The 22,644-nt window shown below is 61.4% G+C and overlaps 2 protein-coding genes across 2 annotated transcripts in view; one reads left to right on the forward strand and one right to left on the reverse strand.

Moving 5' to 3' along the window:
• PTDSS2 (phosphatidylserine synthase 2) lies at window positions 1-21,125 on the forward strand. The gene is made up of 12 exons (XM_030331054.1): window positions 1-313; window positions 7,091-7,192; window positions 11,868-11,950; window positions 15,868-15,935; window positions 17,770-17,904; window positions 18,311-18,361; window positions 18,662-18,775; window positions 18,865-18,983; window positions 19,221-19,334; window positions 19,409-19,552; window positions 19,644-19,829; window positions 20,007-21,125. The coding sequence occupies exons 1-12, from the start codon at window positions 132-134 to the stop codon at window positions 20,164-20,166; spliced, it is 1,458 nt and encodes a 485-aa protein (XP_030186914.1). The 5' UTR covers window positions 1-131; the 3' UTR covers window positions 20,167-21,125.
• RNH1 (ribonuclease/angiogenin inhibitor 1) overlaps window positions 21,086-22,644 on the reverse strand; it is a 7,161-nt gene continuing 5,602 nt past the window's right edge. The window contains 2 exon segments of the mRNA XM_030331053.1: window positions 21,086-21,290; window positions 21,385-21,555. Of these exon segments, the coding sequence (XP_030186913.1) occupies window positions 21,203-21,290; window positions 21,385-21,555 (259 nt within the window). The 3' untranslated portion in view covers window positions 21,086-21,202.

Genomic DNA, 22,644 nt, shown 5'->3' on the forward strand with positions numbered 1-22,644 from the left:
CTCTCCCAAGACCCCGCCGTGGGAGCGCCGCGACCCCTTCCCGGCGCTCCTAGCGCCGTGCGCAGCGCGCCCTCGCGGTGACCCGCTGTGCGTGGGGTCAAGGCGCGGGGCGGAGCGGCTGGGCTGGCGCCATGCGGAGGGGTGAGCGCAGAGGCGCGGGGGGACCGCGGCAGGGGTCCCCTGTGCCGGCGGGCAAGGCCTCGCTGGAGGAGCCGCCCGACGGCGCGACCGCTGGCCGAGCGAGCGGGCCGGGCGCGGGCCGCCGCAGCACGGAGTCCGAGGTCTACGACGACGGCACCAACACCTTTTTCTGGTGAGGGGCGGCGGTCGGCGGGGGGGCCCCGGGGGGCGCGAGGGTGACGGGCACGTCGTGCTGGGGTGGAGGGGCGCCTGCGAGACCCGCCTGGCCGCGGCTGGTCCCTCGCGGCGGTCCCGCCCGGCACCTGTGACCCCTGCCCCATATGCCGGGAGGAGTAGGCTCCAGAGTCCTGTCGGAGAGGCTTTTCCTGTCCCAAATTCACCTGTGCCCGCTGTCATCTTGTTTCTTCGCAGCGCCTGCGTCGTGCGGAATCGGCTTCTCCCCCCGGCGCGTAGCAGTAACGTTAGCGCGAGCACCTTCCCACGTGCCAGGAGTTGAGCGGCTGTTTGTCAGATGAGGGTTCTGTCTCTTTTCAGGGGCTTCTCGCGGAGCCTGTCTTCGACCCCCGTACCGCTGTCTGCAAGCCAGGCCGCGGCGTCAGGCTGCCCGCAGTCTGCCTCAACGGGTGTTGGGGAGGGAGAGGCCCCCGGGAGCATTCCTGACCGCTCCCCCCGCCCGGAGCCTGTGTTGGAAGAGTTCACGCTCTTGCTTTATGCTGAATTGGGCACTTCTGTATGTGAGGTCCCAGGCGTGGCTCCTACGCCACATGGCTCTGTGACCTTGGACTAGCCCTTCACCTTCCCCAGCCTCCTTGCTGCTCTGTAAGAGAGAGAAACCCCGTGTACTAGACAGCATGCTTCTTGAGGGCTGGGGTTTGGTTTTCTTTGCTGGGTGCTGAGTTCCTGTCAAGAATACAGTGCCTGCATTTGAGGCCTGCGGTAGTCCCTGGGGGACAGAGGGAGGTAGATGTGGCCTCCGGCTGCAAAGGGAATGCCACGTGGAGGCAGCTTTTCAGAGAACCGAACTGTGGGATTGTCACGGAAGGTCTGGTCGGGGAATGCGGAGAGCCTGACGGGAGCAATTGGACGTTTCAGGGGAGGGTGCCGCCGCAGGGGCAGAAACCGAAGAGGAGGCGCGCGTGGGGCCGAATGGGTGTCGTGGTTTTTATCGGATTCACGAGAGGTACAGGGTGGTGGTGGGTGGTGATAGGGCTGCAGCCCTGCATCTGGACGAAGTTGGTGTCTTCCCTGTGGGTGCTGGCAGCTGCCGTGCAGGGTTGGCTTTCAGCCTTGCTTTGGGGACACGGTGCATTCAGGTGGCCTCGGAGCCCGTGGGAGCGAGACAGGGATGGCATGCCTCATCCAGGGCGTTGTGGCCCCTGAGCTAGAGACCGGAGCACTCTTGGACCTGCTGGGCCTGCGGCCTGCAGGCCAGGTCTCTCCACCAGCTGTGTCTGTGAGCACGCCCCTTCGGGCTGCAGGAGGGAGGGCTTCATCCTAGGACACGGCGGCTGTCCTTGTTTCCTGCTCGTGCACACATTTGGGGGCCCCAACTGGGTGCCCGTTGCTGTTCTAGGGACTGCAGCAGAGAACCAAACAGGAAGCTGAGACTTTGGCGTAAGCCTGGGGCCTCAGAATCACGAGATATACTGGCTGAAGGGGATGCACCAGCAGGAACCGGGGAGCACACGCCTCACCTCGTGCAGTGAAAGGCAGACGCCGACGACAGCCCTCGGGTCCTGTGCGCAAAGGTGCTTGGTCAGTCGGGTACTGGACACACAGGTGCCTGCTGTAGCCGAGTTTACCTATGAGGAGGGCTGCTGGGGGCCTGGAAGGCTTTCCAGGAGGAAGTGTGACAGGGCTGGCTAGCTTCAGGGGCCTGCCTCGTGGATCTCCTGGGTGGATGGCTCCTGCCTCCCCACTGCGGGTGTGAGGGGTGCTGTGCTCTGTGGTCCGTGCAGGCCCTTGCTGCGTCCCAGGCCCCCCCTCACCTGTATAGGGGAAGGAACTTCTCATTTCTCCTGGCAGGTAACCAGATGCCTGCTTGGTGAGAATTACTCATTCTTACCTGTAGAGCTTAGCCACTCGCCACCTTTTTAGTGTCTCCTCACTGACTTGATGTGTTACGGTTTTGAAAACTTTTATTTTGTGTTTGAGAGAGTTTTAGTAATGAATGGTACAAAACCTCCTGTAAAGACTAAAAGTTAGTATTTGTGGAAATGATTTTTTTTTGTTCCAGAATTACTCAAAGGAACTTTTGCAGGATTCTAAACCTTACTTTTAGGGTTTTCCCCAAAGATGCCCAGTGACGGTGCTGTGCACGGCCACGTAGGAGGACTGTGGAATGTCTTTGTTATCCCTTGTTGGCCAGGGGCTGTGTAATTCGGTTCAGGGTTTGCCTGCGCCTTGGAGCTTGAGGCTGGCCTCCCGGAAACAAGGCCCAAGGGGGCGGGCGTGAGGACTGCCGGGGTCTGTGGTGGCAAGGACACCAAGTCTTCTACTGGTTGGGGTGGTCCTGTGGTGCAGAACATCCAGGGGGAAGCAGGACCGCAGACTCAGAGGAACGGCACAAAGATGTGTTAGCCCTCGTTTTCTAAAGATTATCTGGGAGCCACTTGGAGACTTGATGTCCTGGAGAGGTGCTACTGAACGCTGCCACCTGTGGATGGAAGGTGGGTGAATTGCCACCGGATTGGCACACTTCCTAACCAACTCCTAAAGCAGGGAGGGGAGGGACGGTTGTGACGTTGTGGAAGTGCTTGCTGTGTGCTTGTGTGTTGTAACACTGGGCTTCGGGTGAGCACTCTCGGCGACCCCAGGACTCTTGTCCACAGCGTCCGATAGTAGCAGCAAGAGTGTGCAGGGGTGATCTCGGTGCCCCAGGTTCTGGAAAACGCCTTTCTCAGTCATCGTGGGGTCGGGGTTTGCCAGCTCTGCCCGGATCTGGAAAGCTTGACTCTGCAGCGGATTCCTCTTTGGTCATGTTGATCAGCAGCCGGGGAGGGTCAGCGTCATGGCCGCAGGCACTTCCGGCACACCTGGGGCAGGCCCTCTGGTCTTGGCCTTTCCTGGCCGAGGCTGCCTTGTGCTCTCAGTGTGCCAGCCACACCTTCATGTTTTCTCTAATTGGTTTGGCGGGCCTGCCTTCCTGCCCACTTGGCATAATGAGCGTGGTCATCTCGAGAGAGGGACTGACAGCTGGGTATTTTCCACTCATCGTGGCAGGGAGCCAGCTGTCCTCACGCCCTCGCCCTTGCTGAGTGACTGGAGAGTCACGGGATTTACGGCCGCTCAGAGCTCCCTGAGTTCTCTATTAGCCACTAACCCAGAGGATGTGCTGGTCTTCCCAGCACCAGGGAGGTGGGACAGGGGGCGTCTGGGAGGGACAGGAGGTCTCCCCGAGTGTTCCACACGTGGAAATGGTGCTCTGAAAGACGAAGAAAGCTGCTTAAGACCGCAAGTCTACTGAGTGGCAAAGCTGATGACCAAAATCCGTATTTTCCCACTGTGCCCCATTGCCTCTCCAGGGAAAACTGTCAGAGCAGGAAACGTAGACTTCACAGGGAAAAATGGGAGGAAAGCACAAGCCGTGGATTGAGCGGTGGTCTGAAAGAATTCTCGGCATTCTGTCTCCTGGCCGCCGACCTGGCATTTCCCTTTACCACTGTCGGCTGCCTGTAGTGACTGCTGTGTCAGGGATCGAGTCCTGACCATGCAAACCCCACTTCGTCTTCCTGATAGCAGGTAGTCTGCACCTACGTTTCTGCCTTCATCCAGAGTGCCTCTGTATCTATCTGTGAGTTTGGGTTTTGTGTCTAGATTCCACACGTAGGAGAGATCACGAGGTGTTTGTCTTTCCCCGACTGATCTCAGCACGATGCCCTCGAGGGCCACCTGTGTTGCCGATGGCAAGATTTCATTCCTGGGTGTGGCTGGGTAACATTCCTTACCGTCCAGTCGGTGGGCACTTGGGCTGTTTGAGTAAGGCAGCAGTTCCCTAGGGGAGCGTGTGTCTTTCCAACTTGGCGTCTTGTTCCCTCCAGTCCCCTGTGGTGGGATGACTGAGTCTTATGGTAACTTTATTCTCGTTCCTCGAGGAACCTCCATGCTGTTGGCAGAGGCTGCACCAGTTCGCACCACCGGCAGCGCATGGGGTCCCCTCCTCCTCATCCTCTCCGACACTGGTGGTTTGTCTTTTTGACGCTAGTCATTCCGACAGGTGTCAGGTGACAGCTCACTGGTTTTGATTTGCATTTCCCCGATAATGAGTGCCGTCGAGCACCTCTCCACGTGTCTGTTGGCCATTGTGTCTTTGGAAAAGCATCTGCTCAGGTCCCCTTGCTGTACAGAAGGAGGGAGCCTTCGTAGAGATGCATTTCATCATAATTTAGTAATAAAAATTTTACTTTCTAGTAGCACTTGACCTTAGCAGTTCTGAAGTCTGTTCTGTGAGACTTTGGTGCCCTGTGCTCTACCTCTGGGTCCTGGACTTTGTGCTCCTTCCTGCCTCGGATGGGACAGAGGGAGGCCTACTTATTCCTTATTCCTGTTTCCACAGGGCCGGGGGTGACTGACCGAGTGACAGTGGGAACATTTATTTCAAAGGACAAAAAGTGGTTTTTCATTTTCAGATAATCCTTGTGTTTTTTCGGAGGATGGAAAGATCTGTGACTGGAGCTGTCTGGGGCTCCTCAGGGAATGTGTCTTAGCCCAGAGAAACGATAGGAAGATTATCGTGTTTGTGGAAATTAATACGAAAGAAGCCAGAGGGTTGAAGTCATTTTTTAAGTCCTGGGACAAAAGCTTCTGTGCTCCAGAGATGCGGTTTCGGTGGGGCACCTGCAGGGTGCCTCTCGTGCTGTGTGTTTCTTAGATCCTGGCAGGACCCGGTGCCTGCGTGTGGAGGGGTGGGGGGTGCCCAGCGGGCCCCTGCACAGCACCTTGGCGTCCTGATGTCCCTGAAGCCGCGTGGACGGGTCCTGGGCCACAGCGCATCAACGAGGTGTTCCCTTTGCCCCTCGGGTCTCTTCCAGACCATGTGGTCGTCTCTCCTCAAACCGACTAGCTTGTTTTTCCTTCTGCAAGTCTGATGCCAGTTTGTGGGCTGTTAATCTAGTTTACTCTCCTTCCTCCCTGAGGCTGGGGCTCCTTCCCATCCCTTTTCTCATAGACACTTGCCTTGCTGGGAACCCTCTGGGCCAGGTGGCCGCGCAGGCCCATGGCCAGGCCCCTGGGACAGTCCCGTCCCTTTCCTAGGCAGATGGCTCCCAGCAGGTGCTCCCATGAACCCCGCACACTGTTGGTCTGCCTGCTGTGGGCACTTCTCCCAGTTCTGGAGGCCTGGAGCCCCCTTGGACTGACCTGTCACTGGTGGGGAAACAACTTGCCACTTCGGAAACACGCACCCTTTGGAGAAACCCGTTGAGAACTCCTGGGACAGGAATTGGGCCCAGCGGGTTCTTGCTCTGTGCTCCTTACCTGTGCTGGTCTCTGGGTGGTGTCTTCTCGAAGGTACACGGGACGGGCGTTCTGCCCCGTGCCCTGTAGACCACTCCGGCTCTCCCGGCGTGCTTCCCGGGATCCTGACCTTGCACCAACAACGGTCGATCCGTAACGTTTTGTTGTAAGTCGCTGTACAGTGAATCTGTTTGTAGCTTTGGTGCGCGTAGCTTCCTGGGACCGCCGTCACGGGCCAGGCACAGAACAGGACCTCACTCCGGCCTCTGGCCCGGTCTCTGTCATCATAGCTTGGCCTTGGAGAAGGCCACGTAAGTGGGGTCGTGTGGTGCGTGCGTCCCGGAGACGGGCCTCCCGGCGTGCCTGAGGCCCCCACAGCTGAGCGGTATTGTGTGTGGCACAGTCTCCATCATCCAGGTGTTTTAGGGATGTCCGGTCAGTTAGTGATGAGTCTGCAGTGGGGTCTGCCGGTTTCCGGTCTCTGCTTCCGTCCCCGTCCCCTCCGCGCCTCGGGTGGGTTATGTGCGCGCCCCCCCCCCCCCCCCCCCCCCCCCCCCCGCCGACGTGTCGGTTTGGGTTACGTCTCCGCTGTTGCCGCAGGGATGCAGTGAGCCTTCTCCGCTTCCCGGTCTCCGCGTCCGGGAGACCACATCTGCCACATGGAGTCCATGTTGATCCGTGCAGCGTCTCCTTCGGCCACGGCGACCCCGTCACGGCGGTACAGTGGCCGCTTGCCGTGGGCGGACACGTTTCGAAGAGCTGGGGCGGAGAACAGTCTGTTTCGTCGTTTCTCTTGCCCTTTTTCCGTTCGCGGCAGCCTGGTTTCTCTCTTCCTCCGGCAGCGCTCTTGGAGCAGCCCTGCTTCTCTCCTTACTGTCTCCTCTTTCCTGCCCAGAGAGTGTTCAGTTCGTTCCTGAAAGACGTTTGTGCTGGATGCGGAAGCATCTTCACTCCGAGATCAGGACACGAGGCGTGGAGGGGTCGCGTCCTCTCCAAGCACTCGCAGGTGTTAGATGCGGAGAGCCAGGGTGGTGCCTGGAGTCTCGGCATCGGCCGCTCGCCCCGCAGTCCGGGTGCCTGCCCGGTGCGGGCCCTGTTTCCCGGGGAGGCCGTCCGCTGGCTCACGGACGGGGCCGGAGCCCGTGTCTCTCCGCGGCGGACACGCACCGTCTCGCTTTGGGCCCTGGGGTCCCTTTCTCCGTGTTCCTGGGCTGTCCTTTCGGAGCTCTCGGATGTGGTCGCTTCACGAATTGTGAGGCTGGTCGTATCGTGCTCAGTGGAAACCGCCGCGTTTCCCTGCTGCCCGCTGCCTCCACCCCGGACCCAGCAGGGCCGCCGCCTCCTCTGAGCCACAGCCCGCGGCGCCCACCGCGCCACCGCTCTTCCCGCCCGGCCGCCGGCTCCCAGCCGGGGTTTCCGAGCTGCGGCCGGGCCCGCGCGTCCCAGGTGCGGGAGCGCTCCGGGCTCTGACGCCAGCCGTGTGTTTGGGTTTCAGGCGCGCCCACACCCTGACGGTGCTCTTCATCCTCACCTGTGTGCTCGGCTACGTGACTCTGCTGGAGGAGACGCCTCGGGACACGGCCTATAACACCAAGAGGTAACGCGGCCCCCGGCCTGGCGGGTGCAGGCACCTGGCGTGCTTGGGTGGGGGGGGTCCCTGCTCTCCGCGGGCCGGCCTGTGGCTCGCGGGGCCGGTATCCACTCGCGGGCTGGCCGGGCTCCCGGTGTCCCCGCTGCGTGTGCCCGAAGCGTCCCTCCCGGGCTGCCTCCTGGAGCTCTGTGCTGTGTCTACCCCTCCTCCACCTGTCTCAGGGCTCCTGAGGGTGCTGCCCCTCGTGGACCTGCAGCCAGTGAGGGATTCGCACGAGTTACGGACCAGAATGTGCCTCAGCGCCTCCAGGGGTGGAGCCCAAGAGGGGTCCTGGTCACTAGTTCTGGCGGGAGGGATGGTCTCCCTGCACATCCCGCCAGCAGCGCCCTGGACCCTGCTTCAGCTCGGTCCTGCAAGACCACCCCCCATCACCCCTGCAGGTGCCAGCCACATGCCCCAGTTGTCACCAGTGCTTCTGACCAAATGGCTGCAAATCAGAGGTTTCTGTGACCCCCTTCTTGGTACTATTAATTTGCTAGAGCGGCTCACGGAACTCGGGGAAGCGTGTTGCTAGATCACCGGTTGATTAAAAAGGAAGTAAGTGAGGGACAGCCAGGGGTGAGAGGTTGCCCGGGGCAAGGTCTGAGGGCTTGGGGCGTCCGTGCCCCCTCCAGGCACGCCACTCTCCCCCGACCTCCACCTGTTCACCAACCCAGAAGTTCTCAAAACTTGGTGCCCTGGGTCTTGTGGGGGATGAGTGACTGTCCCATCACCTTTGGTGATTTGACTCAGCCTTCAGCGCCTCTCCCATCCCCGGAGGTCAGGGGCTGGGACAGAGAGTTCCAGCCCTCCAGTCCCGCGGCTGGTTCTCCTGGCGGCCAGTCCTCACCCTCAGGTGAGGGTCCGAGACTCGCCTCAGTGACATAACACAAGAAACCTTTAGCCCTTCAGAAATCCCTGCGGTTTTAGGGGCTCTGTGCCAGGGGCGGGGCGGGGTGGAGGCCAAGTGTTTCTTATTATAAATCACTGGACCACAGAGCCCGTGAGTTTGGGCATCTGAGAGTGTACAGGTTTGTGTGTGCAGAGCCGTGCTGAGCTCTGATACTGCTGCTTTTGGAAAATTTTAAGTGGGCTTCTCGGGCTTGATGCTGTTGTGCGGGTCGGGAAGCGGGTAGACTGCCTTTGCCGTATCATTTCCAGACTCGCTGGCCGGTTTTGTCCCTTGCTGGAATCCCACGGATTCTGAGGCCACTCTCAGAAGTGTGTGAGGAAGATTGGCTGGTTTTAGAGCAGATTCCCGTGAGGTTTCTGCACTGGATGGACTCCCCCAGGCTCAGGAAGCCCCTGTTGCAACTCTGACCCACTTGCCCTGGTGTGACGGGTACCAGGGCAGGGACAGAGGCAGAGGGCAGCGCCGGAGGACCGGAGGTCAGATTTGGTTGGCGGGGCCAGGCTTGTAAAGTAGGGGTGTTAGCGCCGGCCCAGAAGTGCGTCCTGAGCACCGTTCTTTGCTCTCAGGCATCAGTAGCCCGTGAGGATGCCGGGTGCTCTCTCAGCGGTGTGTCCGGCCGCCCACGAGCGCACGCGCTTCAGAGCCCCCAGTTTGTCTCCCAGGCCACAGCCAGAGGGTGGGGGCTCTGCCCCTGCGCCCTGTCCCTGCGCCGTGTCCCTGGCTCCTGGTTGCTGACATGGGGCTCAGCCCAAGTGACTTTGTTTTGGCCCTGCTGTCTCCTTTTTAACACTGCAAAGACGTAGGTGAAACTCAGACGCGTCTTACTAAGTGAAAGAAGCTATGTGGAAAGGCCACGCACGCTGCAACCGTGTGACTCTGGTAAAGGTGCAGTGGTGGTAAGGTCACTGGTTTCTAGGGCGGTGGGGGAGCCAGTGGTAGAGTGCTGGGGAGTGTGGAGAGTGTTCTGTACGATAACTATGATGGTGGACCTGTGGCTGTGCGTTGGTCAGTGTACACAGGACTCAACAACACAGGGTAAACCTAATGTTCACAAGTGAAGGAAAGATAATTTCGGACGTCGGGGACCCAGGAAGGGATGCAGACGGTGGCCAGACTCTCGGGGTGTCACAAACGCGTGAAACCCCCTCACTGAAGGGGCGGGAGTCCGTAAGACTCAAGGCAGGGCACCCGCCCGCGAACGCCGGGCTCTAGTTGACGAAGTTGTTCCCGGCGGGGTCAGGTGACCAGTTCTGATCCTGCGGCCCGCGTCCTGGAGTGAACAACTGAGTACGAGGCCGGCGGCCGGTGGGAGCCCCGTGCGGTCTCACCGCTGAGTGGGAGGTTACAGGGGATCGGGGGGAGGATGGGCCCTGGGGTAACGGGTGGTGGTCGGAGACGTAGTAAGAACTCGTGTTTAGCTTAACGTAGGTACAGCTGGTTGCGCAGAGAAACATTTCTCGTTTGTGTGTTTGCACGGTTTGTACACACAGCTCTGACTATCGGCCGAGAGGCCCAGAAGCTATAATGCCCCAGTGGCAAGGAGCACGTCACTCCCCAGAACGTGGCTCCCAAGACCATCCTCCAGGGAAGGAGCCGGGGCTCCCAGAGAAATGGCTGAACCCAGGCCTGGGGCAGGAGATGCCAGGAAGGTCTGGGAGGGTCGTCTAGCACCGGAAAGAAAGTGCTCAGAAAAAAGCACAACGCCCCACAGATGGGGTTATCTTAAAGCTCTGATACAGGAGACCATTGAAAGGGCTCCCAATGGTCAAAGTAGGTAAATGGATACAATTTGAGCAAAAAAAAAAAAAAAAAATCTATAAATTATTACCACATCATAATCCAAAGTATAAAATGCATATTCGTGAGTCTGTGCCAATATAAATGATAAAGTAAGTGAGGGAGGAGACAAGTAGCCTGTGTAGATAAATTCCAGATAAACATAGTGCTCCCCAGCCCTTGCGTGCAGGCTGTGTAGAGGGACCCCTCCCCTCAAGAGCAGAGCAGGGAGGGCACCTGACAGGTGTGTCCCAGCCAGGGGACGTCAGAGATCATGTCGGTGTGATGTGATCTTATTCCCAAAAACAAGATCGAAATCACAGAAAGCGGCAGATGGCATTCGCTAAGGGTCGTCCTCCAGAGCACCTGACCGGTCTCCAAACTGCAGGCCATCCAAAACAACGCCTGAGGCACTGTCACAGCCCAGGGGGGTTTTGACCCCGAATGTCGTGGGGGTCCTGGTGGGGTCCTGGGCCAGGAAAGGGACTTTGGATGAAAAGTGAGAAAGTCTGAAAACAGTGGACTGTGGTTAATGTACCGGTGTGGATTCGTAAATTGTGACGGACGCCCCATCCTCACGTCGGGTGTTAACGCAGACCTGGGTGCAGGGAGTGGGGGGGATACTGTACATCCTTCACCTGACTCACAGATCTTGCCAAGTGACCCTAAACACTGCCTCAAGATGTACAACCGAGGTTGGAATCGAGACTCTGACCTGGTGAGGGCAGGTGGGGCACAGGCGCCCTGAGACTTCACCTCCCTCGTTCTGTTCTGGTGGTGACTTCTCTGGGGGTCACCCGTGGCTCCAAAGCTATCTCTCGGTCGTGCCAGGAGGGGCCTCTCCTGGGGGTGGAGGGTGTCACACTGGGAGCGCTGCCTAGTGGGGGTCCGTGTGCCCCTCCAGGCAGCCCCTTGCGGACTTCCCGCCTCCCCACACCCTGCCCTGAGCAGTGGGCACCTCACGGGCCCTCTGTGCCAGCCCCCGTGATGGGGAGGTGGGTCCCGCCCTGCTGAGCGCAGTGGCCAGTGTCCATCGGTCCCTCCACGCTTACTGCGGTCCGGGGGCCGGCAGGAGCAGGGAGCCTGTCCTACTCGGGACAGGACCCGCTCTGCACACCCGCAGCAGCATGTTGCCTGGTGGGATCGGAACACACCCTGGCCACAGAGGGGCGGGCAGGAGCGGAGGGGCTGGCAGGCGGTGTCCTGGGGGGCCCGGCCTCACCGGTGCCTGCCCTGGGCCCTGGGCGCTCTCAGCAGGTGGGGGGGGGGGGGCCCAGGTGCTTCCAGGCCGACGCCTCCGGCCTCCCGTGTGGTGTCGCGTCGTGCGTGTTGGAGGGCAGCAGCCCAGCTGCAAACAGCAATGTGCGTCCCTGCCACGGGACTGCCCCCCTCAGACCCGGCGCTGGGCGGGCGGTGGCCGTGTGAACGGAGCGTGAGCACCGCTGTCTGCGTGTCCTCCTTGCTCCTGTCCCCCCCCCCCCCCCCCCCCGTGCAGGCACGTCTCTGTGTGTCTGTGCACTTGTGGGTGCAGCACGTCCGCTTGGTCCTGTTGTGAATTAGCCCTGTGGGGATTGCGTGGGGGGTGCTGCCCTTGCCTTGCGGGGGCAGAGAGCCTTTCGACCCTAGCATCCTTCTGTCTTCGGCGGGCCCTCGGTGCCCTGGATGGTCACATGTGGGATTTCAGGGGCTCTTTCAATGGGAAGCACACACACTAGTGGGCACCGCTTTGCAACCTAAACGACGCACAGCCTCCACCAAGGGTCTCGTCCCGAGGGCGGGTCTGCCTCTGGCGGTTGGCCTGGGCGCCCCCACCCCCCCGCCCCCGCGAGGCCCGGCCTCCTCCCTCCCTGGGGACAGGGGCTGTCACTGCAGAGGGCATCCTGGGGTCCCTCCTACCCCCAACCTCCCGCCTGGGAGACACACACTGAGGGGCTGTTTGTTCTTTGTTTGCAGAGGTATTGTGGCCAGTATTTTGGTTTTCTTATGTTTTGGAGTCACACAAGCTAAAGACGGGCCATTTTCCAGACCTCATCCAGGTAACTCGCCCTTTCTCTTTCCGTGTGTGCCCATGTGACGGTTCTGTCCCGAGCAGTCGCTCCGTGTCTGTGCTGCCGGGTGTGAATGTCCTGTCCTCCTCTTCCCAGCCCCTCCCGCCAGCCAGGGCGCCCTGTCACAGCTGAGGGCGAGGGCTGGGTTTCCTGCAGCCCCTTCTCCCGTCTCTCTGCTCCTCACCTTGTCCCGCAGCTGTCCTCCCCCCCCCCCCGCCCGCCCCGTGTGCCTTCCACCCACTGTGTCTCAGGGGTCTGCTTCTGCAGACCTTGGTGCCCCAGGACTGGCCAGCGGGGTCGGCATGGGCTTCAGCTGGTGGCCCTGCCATTGGCCTGCTCACTGGGTGCCATCTGCAGTGAGTTCTCCTGTCTCTAACCCCCAACCCCCAAGTTGAGGGAGTTCCAACAACCCCCCTGGCCTCAGAGCTACAGAGCAATGCTGGAGCTGCCCCCTAGTCCTGCCCCCTGCCCCCCCACCTCTGGTCCTGCCCCTGCCCCCCTACCTCTGGTCCTGCCCCTGCCCCCCCACCTCTGGTCCTGCCCCTGCCCCCCCCCCACCTCTGGTCCTGCCCCCTGCCCCCCCACCTCTGGTCCTGCCCCCTGCCCCCCCACCTCTGGTCCTGCCCCCTGCCCCCCCACCTCTGGTCCTGCCCCTGCCCTGCCCCAGCCCCAGTGTGTCTAGGGCTCCAGCCTCATTGAGGGGCCGCCTCTAAGGGCAAGGCATGGTTGGTTTCCTGAAATGTTACGACTTAGTAACCTTTGTAATCTTAGAACCTTTGTTTCTTTTCTGTTTTAATAGGGGTGTGTATTCATTGTAGAATACTTGGAAAGTACAAAAAGTATTTTAAAATAGAAACAAAAGCCACTCACAGGAAGAAGCCACTGTTAAGGTTTAGCGTGTCTCTGCACATGCATGTACACACGTAGCATTTAAACATGGGATCCCACTCTGTGTGGTTTTATATCAGACTTCTTCACTTCAGGGAAACACAAACACCCCCTTACTCATTTTTTACCTGGCAACTAGATATTTAATGGCTGCTCGTTTGGTGGTCATCTGAACGCACTCCGGTTTGTTTCCCAGTCGTATCATCGCCTGTGTCCGATCATTCGTGTAGCACAAAGTCCTGGGAGGAGAAGCAGCAGCTTAAAGGGCGGGACTATTTTAGGCCGTGCTGGAGGTGACCGGACTGCCCTGGGGAAGGGGTCGGTGAGCGCTGTGGCTGTGAGCTAGGGCCCCGGGGGCACCTGGCTGGGGAACCTGCGCTGGCTGGTCTCACCGGCCACTCTGCCCCCCTCAATGCCTGGTTGGGACGCTGACACTGGGTGACACCGCCTGGTGCCTGCCGGAGGGGCAGTGGTGAGTGCACGCAGCTGCACGGCCTGGCCCCGCAGCTCCCCACCTGCTCAGTCTTCTGGGCCTCAGAAGGGTCTGAACTAGCCAGAGTGAGAGAACACTTTAAAAGCCACCAAAAGTCACGACAAAAGTCCGGGTGCCTGTTGGATCGGCCGGGAAGAGTTCCGGAGAGTCAGCGGACGGAGGGGGGGCGGAGCAGGTCGCTTGTGGGCGCTGGGCCCAGCCTGGGATCGGACAGCGGTGGGCAGCTGCTTGGCCTCTGGGCTCCTGGGAGGCCCTGCATCCCGTCCAGTCGGGGGTGCCGGTCACCCGCTCCCATCTTGCGTGCTGGGCTCTGCTGCGCCTGCCTTTCACTTTGGTCGCTTGGTGTGAGCGGCTTCCCTGCCGGTCTGTGATTTACCGAATGCGGGGGCCCACTCTGGGGCACCTGCTCCCTGGTGGCGGGCAGGACGCCTCAAACTTGTCAAGTCAGAGCACATGGGAAGTGGTCCCCTCAGTCCTGGGCAGCACGCCATGGGGACGGTGGGGAGGGTTTTCTGGCCCAGAAACAAGGTGCTTTGTTGGGAAACTTGAATTGGCTACAGTTCCAGTTGAAGCCGGCCCGTGAAAAAGGCACCCTTCTCTTCACGATTTCTGTTTTCATGCGCGGCTCCCTCTGGAAGCTGGAGTAAACAGAATTTTGCGAGGGCTGCGGGGGCCGCTGGATTTGATGCGCAGGAAGAAAGTGGGTGTGCAGGTGGGGCGGGTGCTCGGGGAAACCAGGGGCGCACCCGGCCGGGCCCTGGGGGTTCTACAGGTGGAGGGGGATGGGCAGTGGGGCATGGCCAGCTGGAGGCCCTCTGATGGGGGAGGGGGGCAGCGGTCGGGGAGGGGAGCAGACAAGCTCAGTGTCACAGGGTCCGTGAGGAAGGTGCCCTCGCGTGGCTGTGGGGCGAGCGCTCCGGGGAAGCACCCTGAGTCGCTTTTAGATCCTGCTGCAGCCTTGACCAGAGAACTTTCCAGGCTTTTCCCAGACTCCACGGCAGCAAGGCTAGTTTGTCACGTCCACTGTTTACCCCGCGCCCAGAGGCACTTGAGCAAAGCGTCCTTCGTGCTTTGTGCTTCCTGCCTGCGTGAGCTGCAGGCGGAGGTTTCACAAGCCCGAGGGTGCTGGCTGGGCCCCGGAGCCCCACACAAGCGCCTCCTTACCAGCTGCCCTCCCGCCCCCTGCCGGCGGCTGGGATCCCCAAGGCCAGCGGGTCAGGGTCTCTTCCACATTTGTAAGCACCACCGTTTTTATTCAGGGAGAATCGTTTTTAAAACTAAGCTGGTGGTGTTTCTTTAAGCAGACACAAGCAACGGGAAAGTACATAGTTTAGGCCGGTATTAAACATGATTGTCAGGATTGTTGGAAGGTGAGAGTTGTCATTTGTGGTTTTTAAAAAAAATTTTTTTTAACGTTTATTTATTTTTGAGACAGGGACAGAGCATGAACAGGGGAGGGGCAGAGAGAGAGGGAGACACAGAATCTGAAACAGGCTCCAGGCTCTGAGCTGTCAGCACAGAGCCCGACGCGGGGCTCGAACTCACGGACGGTGAGATATGACCTGAGCCGAAGTCGGACGCTGAACCGACCAAGCCACCCAGGCGCCCCATTTGTGGTTTTTTTAATTTATTTTGAGAGGGTGTGCACGTGAGTGGGAGGCGGGGCAGAGGGAGAGAGAATCCCAAGCCGACTCCAGGCTGCCGGCGCAGAGCCCCCTGTGGGGCTTGGTCTCATGAACCCTGAGGTCGCGACCTGAGCCGAAGCCAAGAGCCACGTGCTCCCCCGTCATTTGTCTCAGACGATGGTTTTAGATGCTTCCTCTGCTGCTCTTTCCTCCCCTGGTAAAAATCTGAGCCTCCCCTTTCGAGGGATGAAAACCAGGTGGCCGATAAAAGGAATTTGGGGGACAAGTGGTTTTTTTCTCTGCTTTATTGAGATTTCACTGGCCCAGAACGACGTGTGGGTTTAAGGTAGACCAAATGATTGACAGCCCCCCGTCACCCCCGCAGAATTAGTTTCTTTTTTGTGGTGAGAACACTGAAGATCTCCCTCAGCAGCTGTGAAGTGTGTATTCCGGGGACCCGCGGTGCGGGTGGAGATGGGAGTCTCCTGAAAGTTCGACAGAAGCAGGGCCGGTCTAGCCTCCGGCTTGGCATTGGAGACTGTTGTCAGTGCAACTCACCGCGTTAGCGCTGAAGGAGAACGAAGTCTCCTACGCATTCGTGGTGAAAACAGCATGCTGGGATTCATAGGTTTTCTTAACTTGCCAAAAGGCGTCCGGCAGAAACCCACTGCAGGTTTCCTCAGCGGTAAAGGTCAGAGGTCTCACCGGTACACACGCGCAAGGGCGCTGGCTGCCCCCGCTTCTGGCCCCCGAGGAGGGGGGAGCGGGGAAGCTGGGAGCACTGGCCGGAGGCATGGGCACAGCCCAAGCTCGCTTCTGAGTGAGGCCTCGCGCAGGCGTGCTGCCGGCCAGTGGCGGGGCTGGCGCCCCTGACGCTTGTGTTCTGTGTCTCTCTGTAGCTTACTGGAGGTTCTGGCTCTGCGTCAGCGTGGTCTATGAGCTGTTCCTCATCTTCATACTCTTCCAGGTGAGCGGGTTTTCTTGGATAATCTGGGAATGTGGGCGGTGCCGCGGCCCCGGTAAGCAAAAGGTGTCCGAGAAGGCTTTGCCCACCAGCCCCTCGGGAGCTTTGGCAGGAAGCGAGGCTGTGAGGGGGGCCCTCCAGAAGGGTCCGCTCTGGGAAGGCTGCGGGCACCGCATCTCAGCAGGGTCTCTGCCCTGAGCCGCGTGTGGGCCCTGCCCAGTGGGACGGTCTGCTCTGGTGGGACGCCTGCCTGTCCCCCGAGCAGCAGGGTCCCACCCCTGGGGAGGGCGGCACCCCCACTAGCTGGTCCTGGGGTTTAGTCCTCGGGGCTTCTCCCTCCAAGTGCACCTTGTGCAGCAGGATGGTCGGGAGGGAGGCCGGAACGTTCTCCGTAGTAAACCGTGGCTCCCCACTTGCTGGCACTGGTGTCTCTTTACTAAAGCTTTTCCTTCTGCTCAACCCCACGTGCACCTAGACGGTGACCTTCAGTTTACAAAGTACTTTCTTATTCACAAGCTCACAGCTCCCGTCAGTTCTGTCTCTCGTGGTTTATCGCCACGTGGTGAGATTCACTCTTAGCGCGGTGTATGGTTCTGAGTACTGACACCTGTATGCGTAAACCCATGTCTAGGACACAACAGTGGCTCGTGTCCCCCAGAGCGCCGACCTGCTCTCCCTCCACCACCAAGTCCTGCCCTGTGAGAACCCCCTGGGGGCGCGCTCGCTTGTGCCTCCTGGGCCCTTGGAGGGCGTCGGGGTCGTGGGGGTCGTGGGCCATCTCCTGCTGGGTGGGGCGGCCTTGACCTCGAGCGGGAGCCGTTTCCTGAGTGGGGCTGCTGGTGACAGGCCCGTGTGCACCCGAGCACGTGTTAGGTCTGCTTGCACTGCTTCCCGGCACGACTGGCCAGTGGCTCCCTCCAGGAGAGAGCTCCTGCCACCAGACCCTGGGCGGCACCCGCGCTTGTCGGAACCCTTACCGTGGCCGCCTCTCCTGGCCTTGTTTGCGTTTCTGGGTCAGCCAAGTGTCCCGTGGTGCGGTGCTCGCACCGCGGGGCCGTCCTGCTCGGGGTCTGCAGCCTGCACCTGGCACAGCTGTGCCCGAGCGTCTGGGTTCGTGCTCTCTGGATACAGCAGTGCCCAGCCTCCGATCCTGTGGCTGATGTCACGGTCTGAGGGTCACTTCCACAGACCCCAAGCTGGGGACAGGTCGAGTTGCAGGACAGGGCAGTGCGTCTGTCTGGCACAGATGTGATGCGGGTCTGAGGCCAGAAGACGTCTGTCACCCGACCTCATCCTCTGCCCTGCTTCGTCCCTTGGCTGGTACTTGGGGCAGGAGTGAGGGGATGGTGTCCCGACCGCAGGCCTCCCGGGGCCACTCCCTGTGGGCCAGTGGCCAGAGGGGGCCCGAGGGAGGGGTGAGGCCGTGTCTGCCGCAGGCAGCCTTCCGTCTGTCGACCCCAGAAGTCTCCTTAGCGCTAAGGCCAGAAAGGGCGGTTTGCTGCTGTTGGTATCCGTGTCTGGGAAGGCTGACCTGATGTCGTGTTTCTTCTGGGAGGGCCTGTGGAGAGGGGCAGTAGCAAGACCCGTGACCTGTGACCCCACCTGTGTCCCCACCCACACAGCCTCCACGTGGGGAGCGTGGCGCATCTCCTTGGACTCGGGGCCTCCCCACCCCCACCACGTCTGCCCGTCCCTGCGCTGCAGGGTGTTTGTCCCCACTCGGCAGAGGCGTCATCCACACACCCCAGGCCACACGCACGCTTTCGGGACTTTAGCCGAGCTCTCCCGTCGCCACCAGCAGCATGTGGCCTCACTGACCAGGGCGCTGGCCTTGCAGACTGTCCAGGACGGCCGCCAGTTTCTGAAGTATGTGGACCCCAAGCTGGGAGTCCCACTGCCGGAGAGGGACTACGGGGGAAACTGCCTCATCTACGACGCAGACAACGAGAGTGACCCCTTCCACAACGTCTGGGTACAGGCGGGCCCTAGGAGCTCCGTGCTCGGGGTGGGGCCAGGAGTCACGTGTTTAATCAGCTCCCCAGGTGCTGACCTGTCCTGCATGTTTCTGGAACCCCGGTCGTTCTGCAGATCAGACAGGGTGGGGTCCCTCCTGCCTGACCCAGGGCTCCCTTCAGCTTAGCCCACTTGGCGAAGGGTCCGTGCAGCCCCCTTGTGGGGCAGGTTCCTGCGTCTCAGCCTGGAGACCTGCTCTCCTCTGTGGTCAGGGCGTGCTGTCCGCCTGCGTGCGGGATCCCAGCTTTGTCCCTGGGATCCAGTCAGCACAGCTCAGAGAGGCAGGAACCGGGCCCAGGTGCCCATGGAGAAGGAGGGACCAGCGGCTGTGGGCCGTGCACGAGGCCAGTGTCCTGTCCCCACAGGACAAGCTGGACGGCTTTGTGCCTGCGCACTTTCTTGGCTGGTACCTGAAGGTAAGGTGACCTCGTCGTCAGAAGGACACCCTGGTTTTCAGGTCTGCCTTGTGCTCTGAAGCCACTTCCCAGCCACAGGCTGACGTTCAGAGTGGTTGACTGTGGTGGGCGAGGGTCTGGGGGCCATGGCTCGGGCCAGGCAGCTGTCCAGAGAGTTGGCACAACTGCTTGGGCACCCTGGGTCCTGCCCCGACCCGCACTTGTCCTTGGTGTCGTGGCCTCCAACCAGTGCCTCGCCCCGCTCCTGAGGGGGTCAGGGGTGTCGCCCTGGAGCGGCTGACGCTCTGCCGCGGCCTGCAGACCCTGATGATTCGTGACTGGTGGATGTGCACGATCGTGAGTGTGATGTTCGAGTTCCTCGAGTACAGCCTAGAGCACCAGCTGCCCAACTTCAGCGAGTGCTGGTGGGATCACGTAAGTGCCAGCAGCTGCCCTGGGGGGTCGAGGGCAGGATGGGACTGGGGACCACAGGCGCCCACCACCTCCCTGGCTCCCGCCCCCAGTGGATCATGGATGTGCTCGTTTGCAATGGGCTGGGCATCTACTGCGGCATGAAGACTCTTGAGTGGCTGTCTCTGAAGACGTACAAGTGGCAGGGCCTCTGGAACATTCCGACCTACAAGTACGGCTCTCTAGCTGCCCTGGTCCCTGGGGGGAGGGATGTCAGCCCGACCCCAGCCTGTCTAATCAGGTCCTCCTCATCCCCTGCCAGCATTTTTCAGAGGCTCTCCAGGAGCTGCCCCCGTTAGGTGACCCGGGAGGGCGCTGGGGAGTGGGGTCTCCCGCCCATCACGGGCCCCTGGCATGGCTGCCAGGTGGAGCAGAGGGGTCCCGGGCTGACGGGCACCTGTGCTCCCAGGGGCAAGATGAAGAGAATCGCCTTCCAGTTCACGCCCTACAGCTGGGTCCGCTTCGAGTGGAAGCCCGCCTCCAGCCTGCGCCGCTGGCTGGCCGTGTGCGGCATCATCCTGGGGTAAGGCTGGCCAGTCCTCGTGTGCGCGCCTGCTGGGCAGCCCGGCTCGCCACCCACCCTCCTCTGTCCCCCAGTTTCTGTTGGCGAGCTGAACACGTTCTACCTGAAGTTCGTGCTGTGGATGCCCCCGAGCACTACCTGGTCCTCCTGCGGCTGGTCTTCTTTGTGAACGTGGGCGGCGTGGCCATGCGGGAGATCTACGACTTCATGGATGACCCGTGAGAGCCGGGGGGCGGGCCTGGGCACGCTTGGCGTCGCTGCCCCTGGGGCACGGCCACAGCGCCCTCAGCCGAGTGCCTTCCCCCGCAGGAAGCTCCACAAGAAGCTGGGCCAGCAGGCCTGGCTGGTGGCGGCCATCACGGTCACAGAGCTGCTCATCGTGGTGAAGTACGACCCACACACGCTCACGCTGTCGCTGCCCTTCTACATCTCCCAGTGCTGGACGCTCGGCTCTGTGCTCGTGCTCACCTGGACCATCTGGCGCTTCTTCTTGCGGTGAGTGCCGTGCTCCCGGTGGCCTCGACACCAGCTCGGGGGCCGTGTTCGGCTGGTGTCTGGGTCCCGCGGCCCCTGCCTGTAGCTGGGTGGGGGCGTCCCTGTGAGGGGCGGTTTCGCCCTGTGAGGGGACTGCCAGGGGCCGGCCGGTGGTGACTTGGCCCCCGCTGTCCCCAGGGACATCACCCTGAGGTACAAGGAGACTCGACGGCAGAAGCAGCAGAGCCGGGGTGAACAGGGCAGAGCCGGGGGCGACATGGATGGACACCTGCCTGGGCCGGAAGACCCCCCAGGGCCTGTGGAGCCTGAGAGGGAGGGGGTGCCAGCCCCAAACTGATGCACCTCACGACTGCCCAGAGCCCAGGCCTGCTGGAACCTTCCGACAGGCCTCAGCCCTTGTGGTTTTATTTTCCCTTCCTCCCATGCACATAGCTGGGCTCTGTGGGGTGCAGGTGGCCCCTGACCCAGGTGTGTGTGTGTGTGTGTGTGTGTGTGTGTGTGTGTGTGTGTGTGTGTGTGCGCGCGCGCGCGCGCGCGTCCGTGCACATGTGCTCCTGGGGCTTCTCTCAGCCTGACCGTTGTGGCTGGGCTTGCTCCGGGCAGCTGGTCCCCTCCCCTTTCTGCACAGACAGCCCGCCGGCCTCTGGGCCACAGCGAGCCCTCAGCACCCAGACGGACGGCGCAGGCCCAGCAGAGGCATCACGGTGCCTTCCTCTGCTCCCTGGGCCCCCAGCCACTCTGAAGCCCTGACTGCACCTCACTGGACCCCCATTAGCCCCTCGACGGCACATGTGAAGGACGACCATCCAGTGATACCCTGAGACAGCTGAGAAGGGGCAGGTCTAAGCAGGCAGCCCTGAGCCACTTCCTGGGGAGGCTTCATCTGATCCAGCAAACCTGGGGGTGTGAATGGGGCCGGAGGTCACCGGATTGGCTCCTTGAGGAACGTGGAGTCAGAAACTCAAAGGCTCTGGGCCTGAGGTTGGGAGGAGGGGCAGAGGGTCTTCGAGAGCTAACAGAACAAGTAAAGCAGGTCCTTACCAGCTCCCGGCCCTGTGGGCCCTGTGCATCGTGTGCCCAGTGCTGGTGCTGCCCAGAGGGCTGGGGGGACAGGGGCAGGTGTGCAGATGGGCCGCCCCGGAGCTGCTGCCGGTGGGGTGATGGGCCGCTGCGCGAACCCAGCGGGGGAGCCCTAACAGCTGCGACGCTGACACCGTGCCTGGTGGAGACCCCACAAGAAGGACAAGCACTCCTCCTGCCAAAAAAAGTGCTTTAATAAAAGTGTCTGAAACTTTCCCACAGAAGTCCATCGATTTGAACCCTTCTCTTCATTCTCAGCCAGGAGGTCCGGAGGGGGAGGGGCAGGAGGCCTCTCAGGAGATAATCCGCAGGCCTGGCTTGCGTTCTCCCAGGGCCCGAAGGAGGTCCTCAGTCTGCTGCGTCCAGTAGATGTCGTACAGGCTGCGTGCGCAGGGAGGAGGCTGGGTCATGGCCTCGCGGGCCATCCCCCAGCTCCCCCCCCCCCTCCGGCTCCCCCCCACCACGCCCCACTCACACCAGCTGCTCCAGCGCACAGTCAGGCCGCTCCAGGCTCTCCATCAGCCGAAGGATGCCCCGGTCGTCCATGCAGTTGTTGCTGAGGTCCAGCTCCCGCAGGCTGCGGTTGACCACCAGGAGCGAGGCCAGGCTGTTGCAGCCGCCGTTGGCCACGTCGCAGTCCCCCAGCCTGGGCAGACAGCAGGGCACAGGTCAGCACAAGAGGATCCGCCACAGAACAGGGTGCTGGCAGGGCTGTCCACGCACCGCGATGTTCGTGGAGCCCCGAGGCTCGTGTGCGTGCACACCGCGCGCCGAGACCTCAGGGTCGTAGCCGTTCCCCAAACCTCGAACTCGGGAGCACGTCTGTCTCTGACCCAGTGGCCGGCCCCAGGCAGACACCCCGACCAGAGAGGGAAGGAAGGTGCACACAGCTGCCCTCCAGGCCGAGCGGTCAGACGGACCTGAGGCTGGCACACCCTGGCCACACCCTCCCCGGGGCCAACTCGGGTCACCAGAGGGCCTCCTACAGCCGCTTGTTTGCTCACCGCCAGGTGCTAGAGCCTGGCTGGGCTGCCAAGGAGGCACCCAGAGGCCGAAGGTGGGAGGGAGGAGGGTGGCCGGAGGCACAAAGTACACAGAGGCTTCCAGCCTCCAGAGCAAGGACACCTAGGTGGGGGTGGAGCTGAGGCCCCAGAAGCTCCAGGCCCCCTGCCTGGTGTGACAGCTGAGGTAGACCTGAGTCTACGCGGACCCAAGCCACGCCCCCTGCCCCGCCTGCCCCCAGAGCACCCCAAGGAGCTGGCAGCAGACCAGGCCCTCTGGATAGAAAAGCAGGGGACCCTGTCGGGCTCAGCCTGCAGGGCCAGCGGCCAGGGCTTCTTCAGCCACACCCTTCACCTGTGTCCCGCCCAGCATGGCCAGGCATCCCCAGAAGCCACAGTGAGAAGCAGAGATCCAGAGGCCGCCAACAAAGCCAAAACCTGCGACAGCAGAAGCAAACGGCTGACGGGCCAAAAGAGAGAACAGAAACAAGAACGGGGTGCCGGGCTACAGGGCGGTCGGGGAGACCCAGCAGTGGGTTCCTGAGAGCTCCAGGAAGGAAGAAACAAGACTGGGAAAATCCTCAAAGGCTCGACACTGGAGCACAAACAGGCGTCCAGCACAACAAAGGAACCAGGACCCCGGAACACAGCCGTGCAGGGCAGGGGCCAGGGGTCCCAGCGCACAAAGCAGGTGCTGCCAGGCCTTCGGGAGCCCGCGGGTTCCGGGAGTTGCC

The sequence above is a fragment of the Lynx canadensis genome, chromosome D1, assembly GCF_007474595.2.
Source record: "Lynx canadensis isolate LIC74 chromosome D1, mLynCan4.pri.v2, whole genome shotgun sequence".
Taxonomy (NCBI): Eukaryota; Metazoa; Chordata; class Mammalia; order Carnivora; family Felidae; genus Lynx; species Lynx canadensis.

Excerpts from the sequence above, each read along its gene's own strand:
- PTDSS2 (XM_030331054.1), top strand. The coding sequence starts at position 132 with ATGCGGAGGGGTGAGCGCAGAGGCGCGGGGGGACCGCGGCAGGGGTCC. Across the intron at positions 314-7,090 it reads GGCACCAACACCTTTTTCTG|GCGCGCCCACACCCTGACGG; the intron begins GTGAGGGGCGGC and ends TTTGGGTTTCAG. Across the intron at positions 11,951-15,867 it reads ATTTTCCAGACCTCATCCAG|CTTACTGGAGGTTCTGGCTC; the intron begins GTAACTCGCCCT and ends GTCTCTCTGTAG.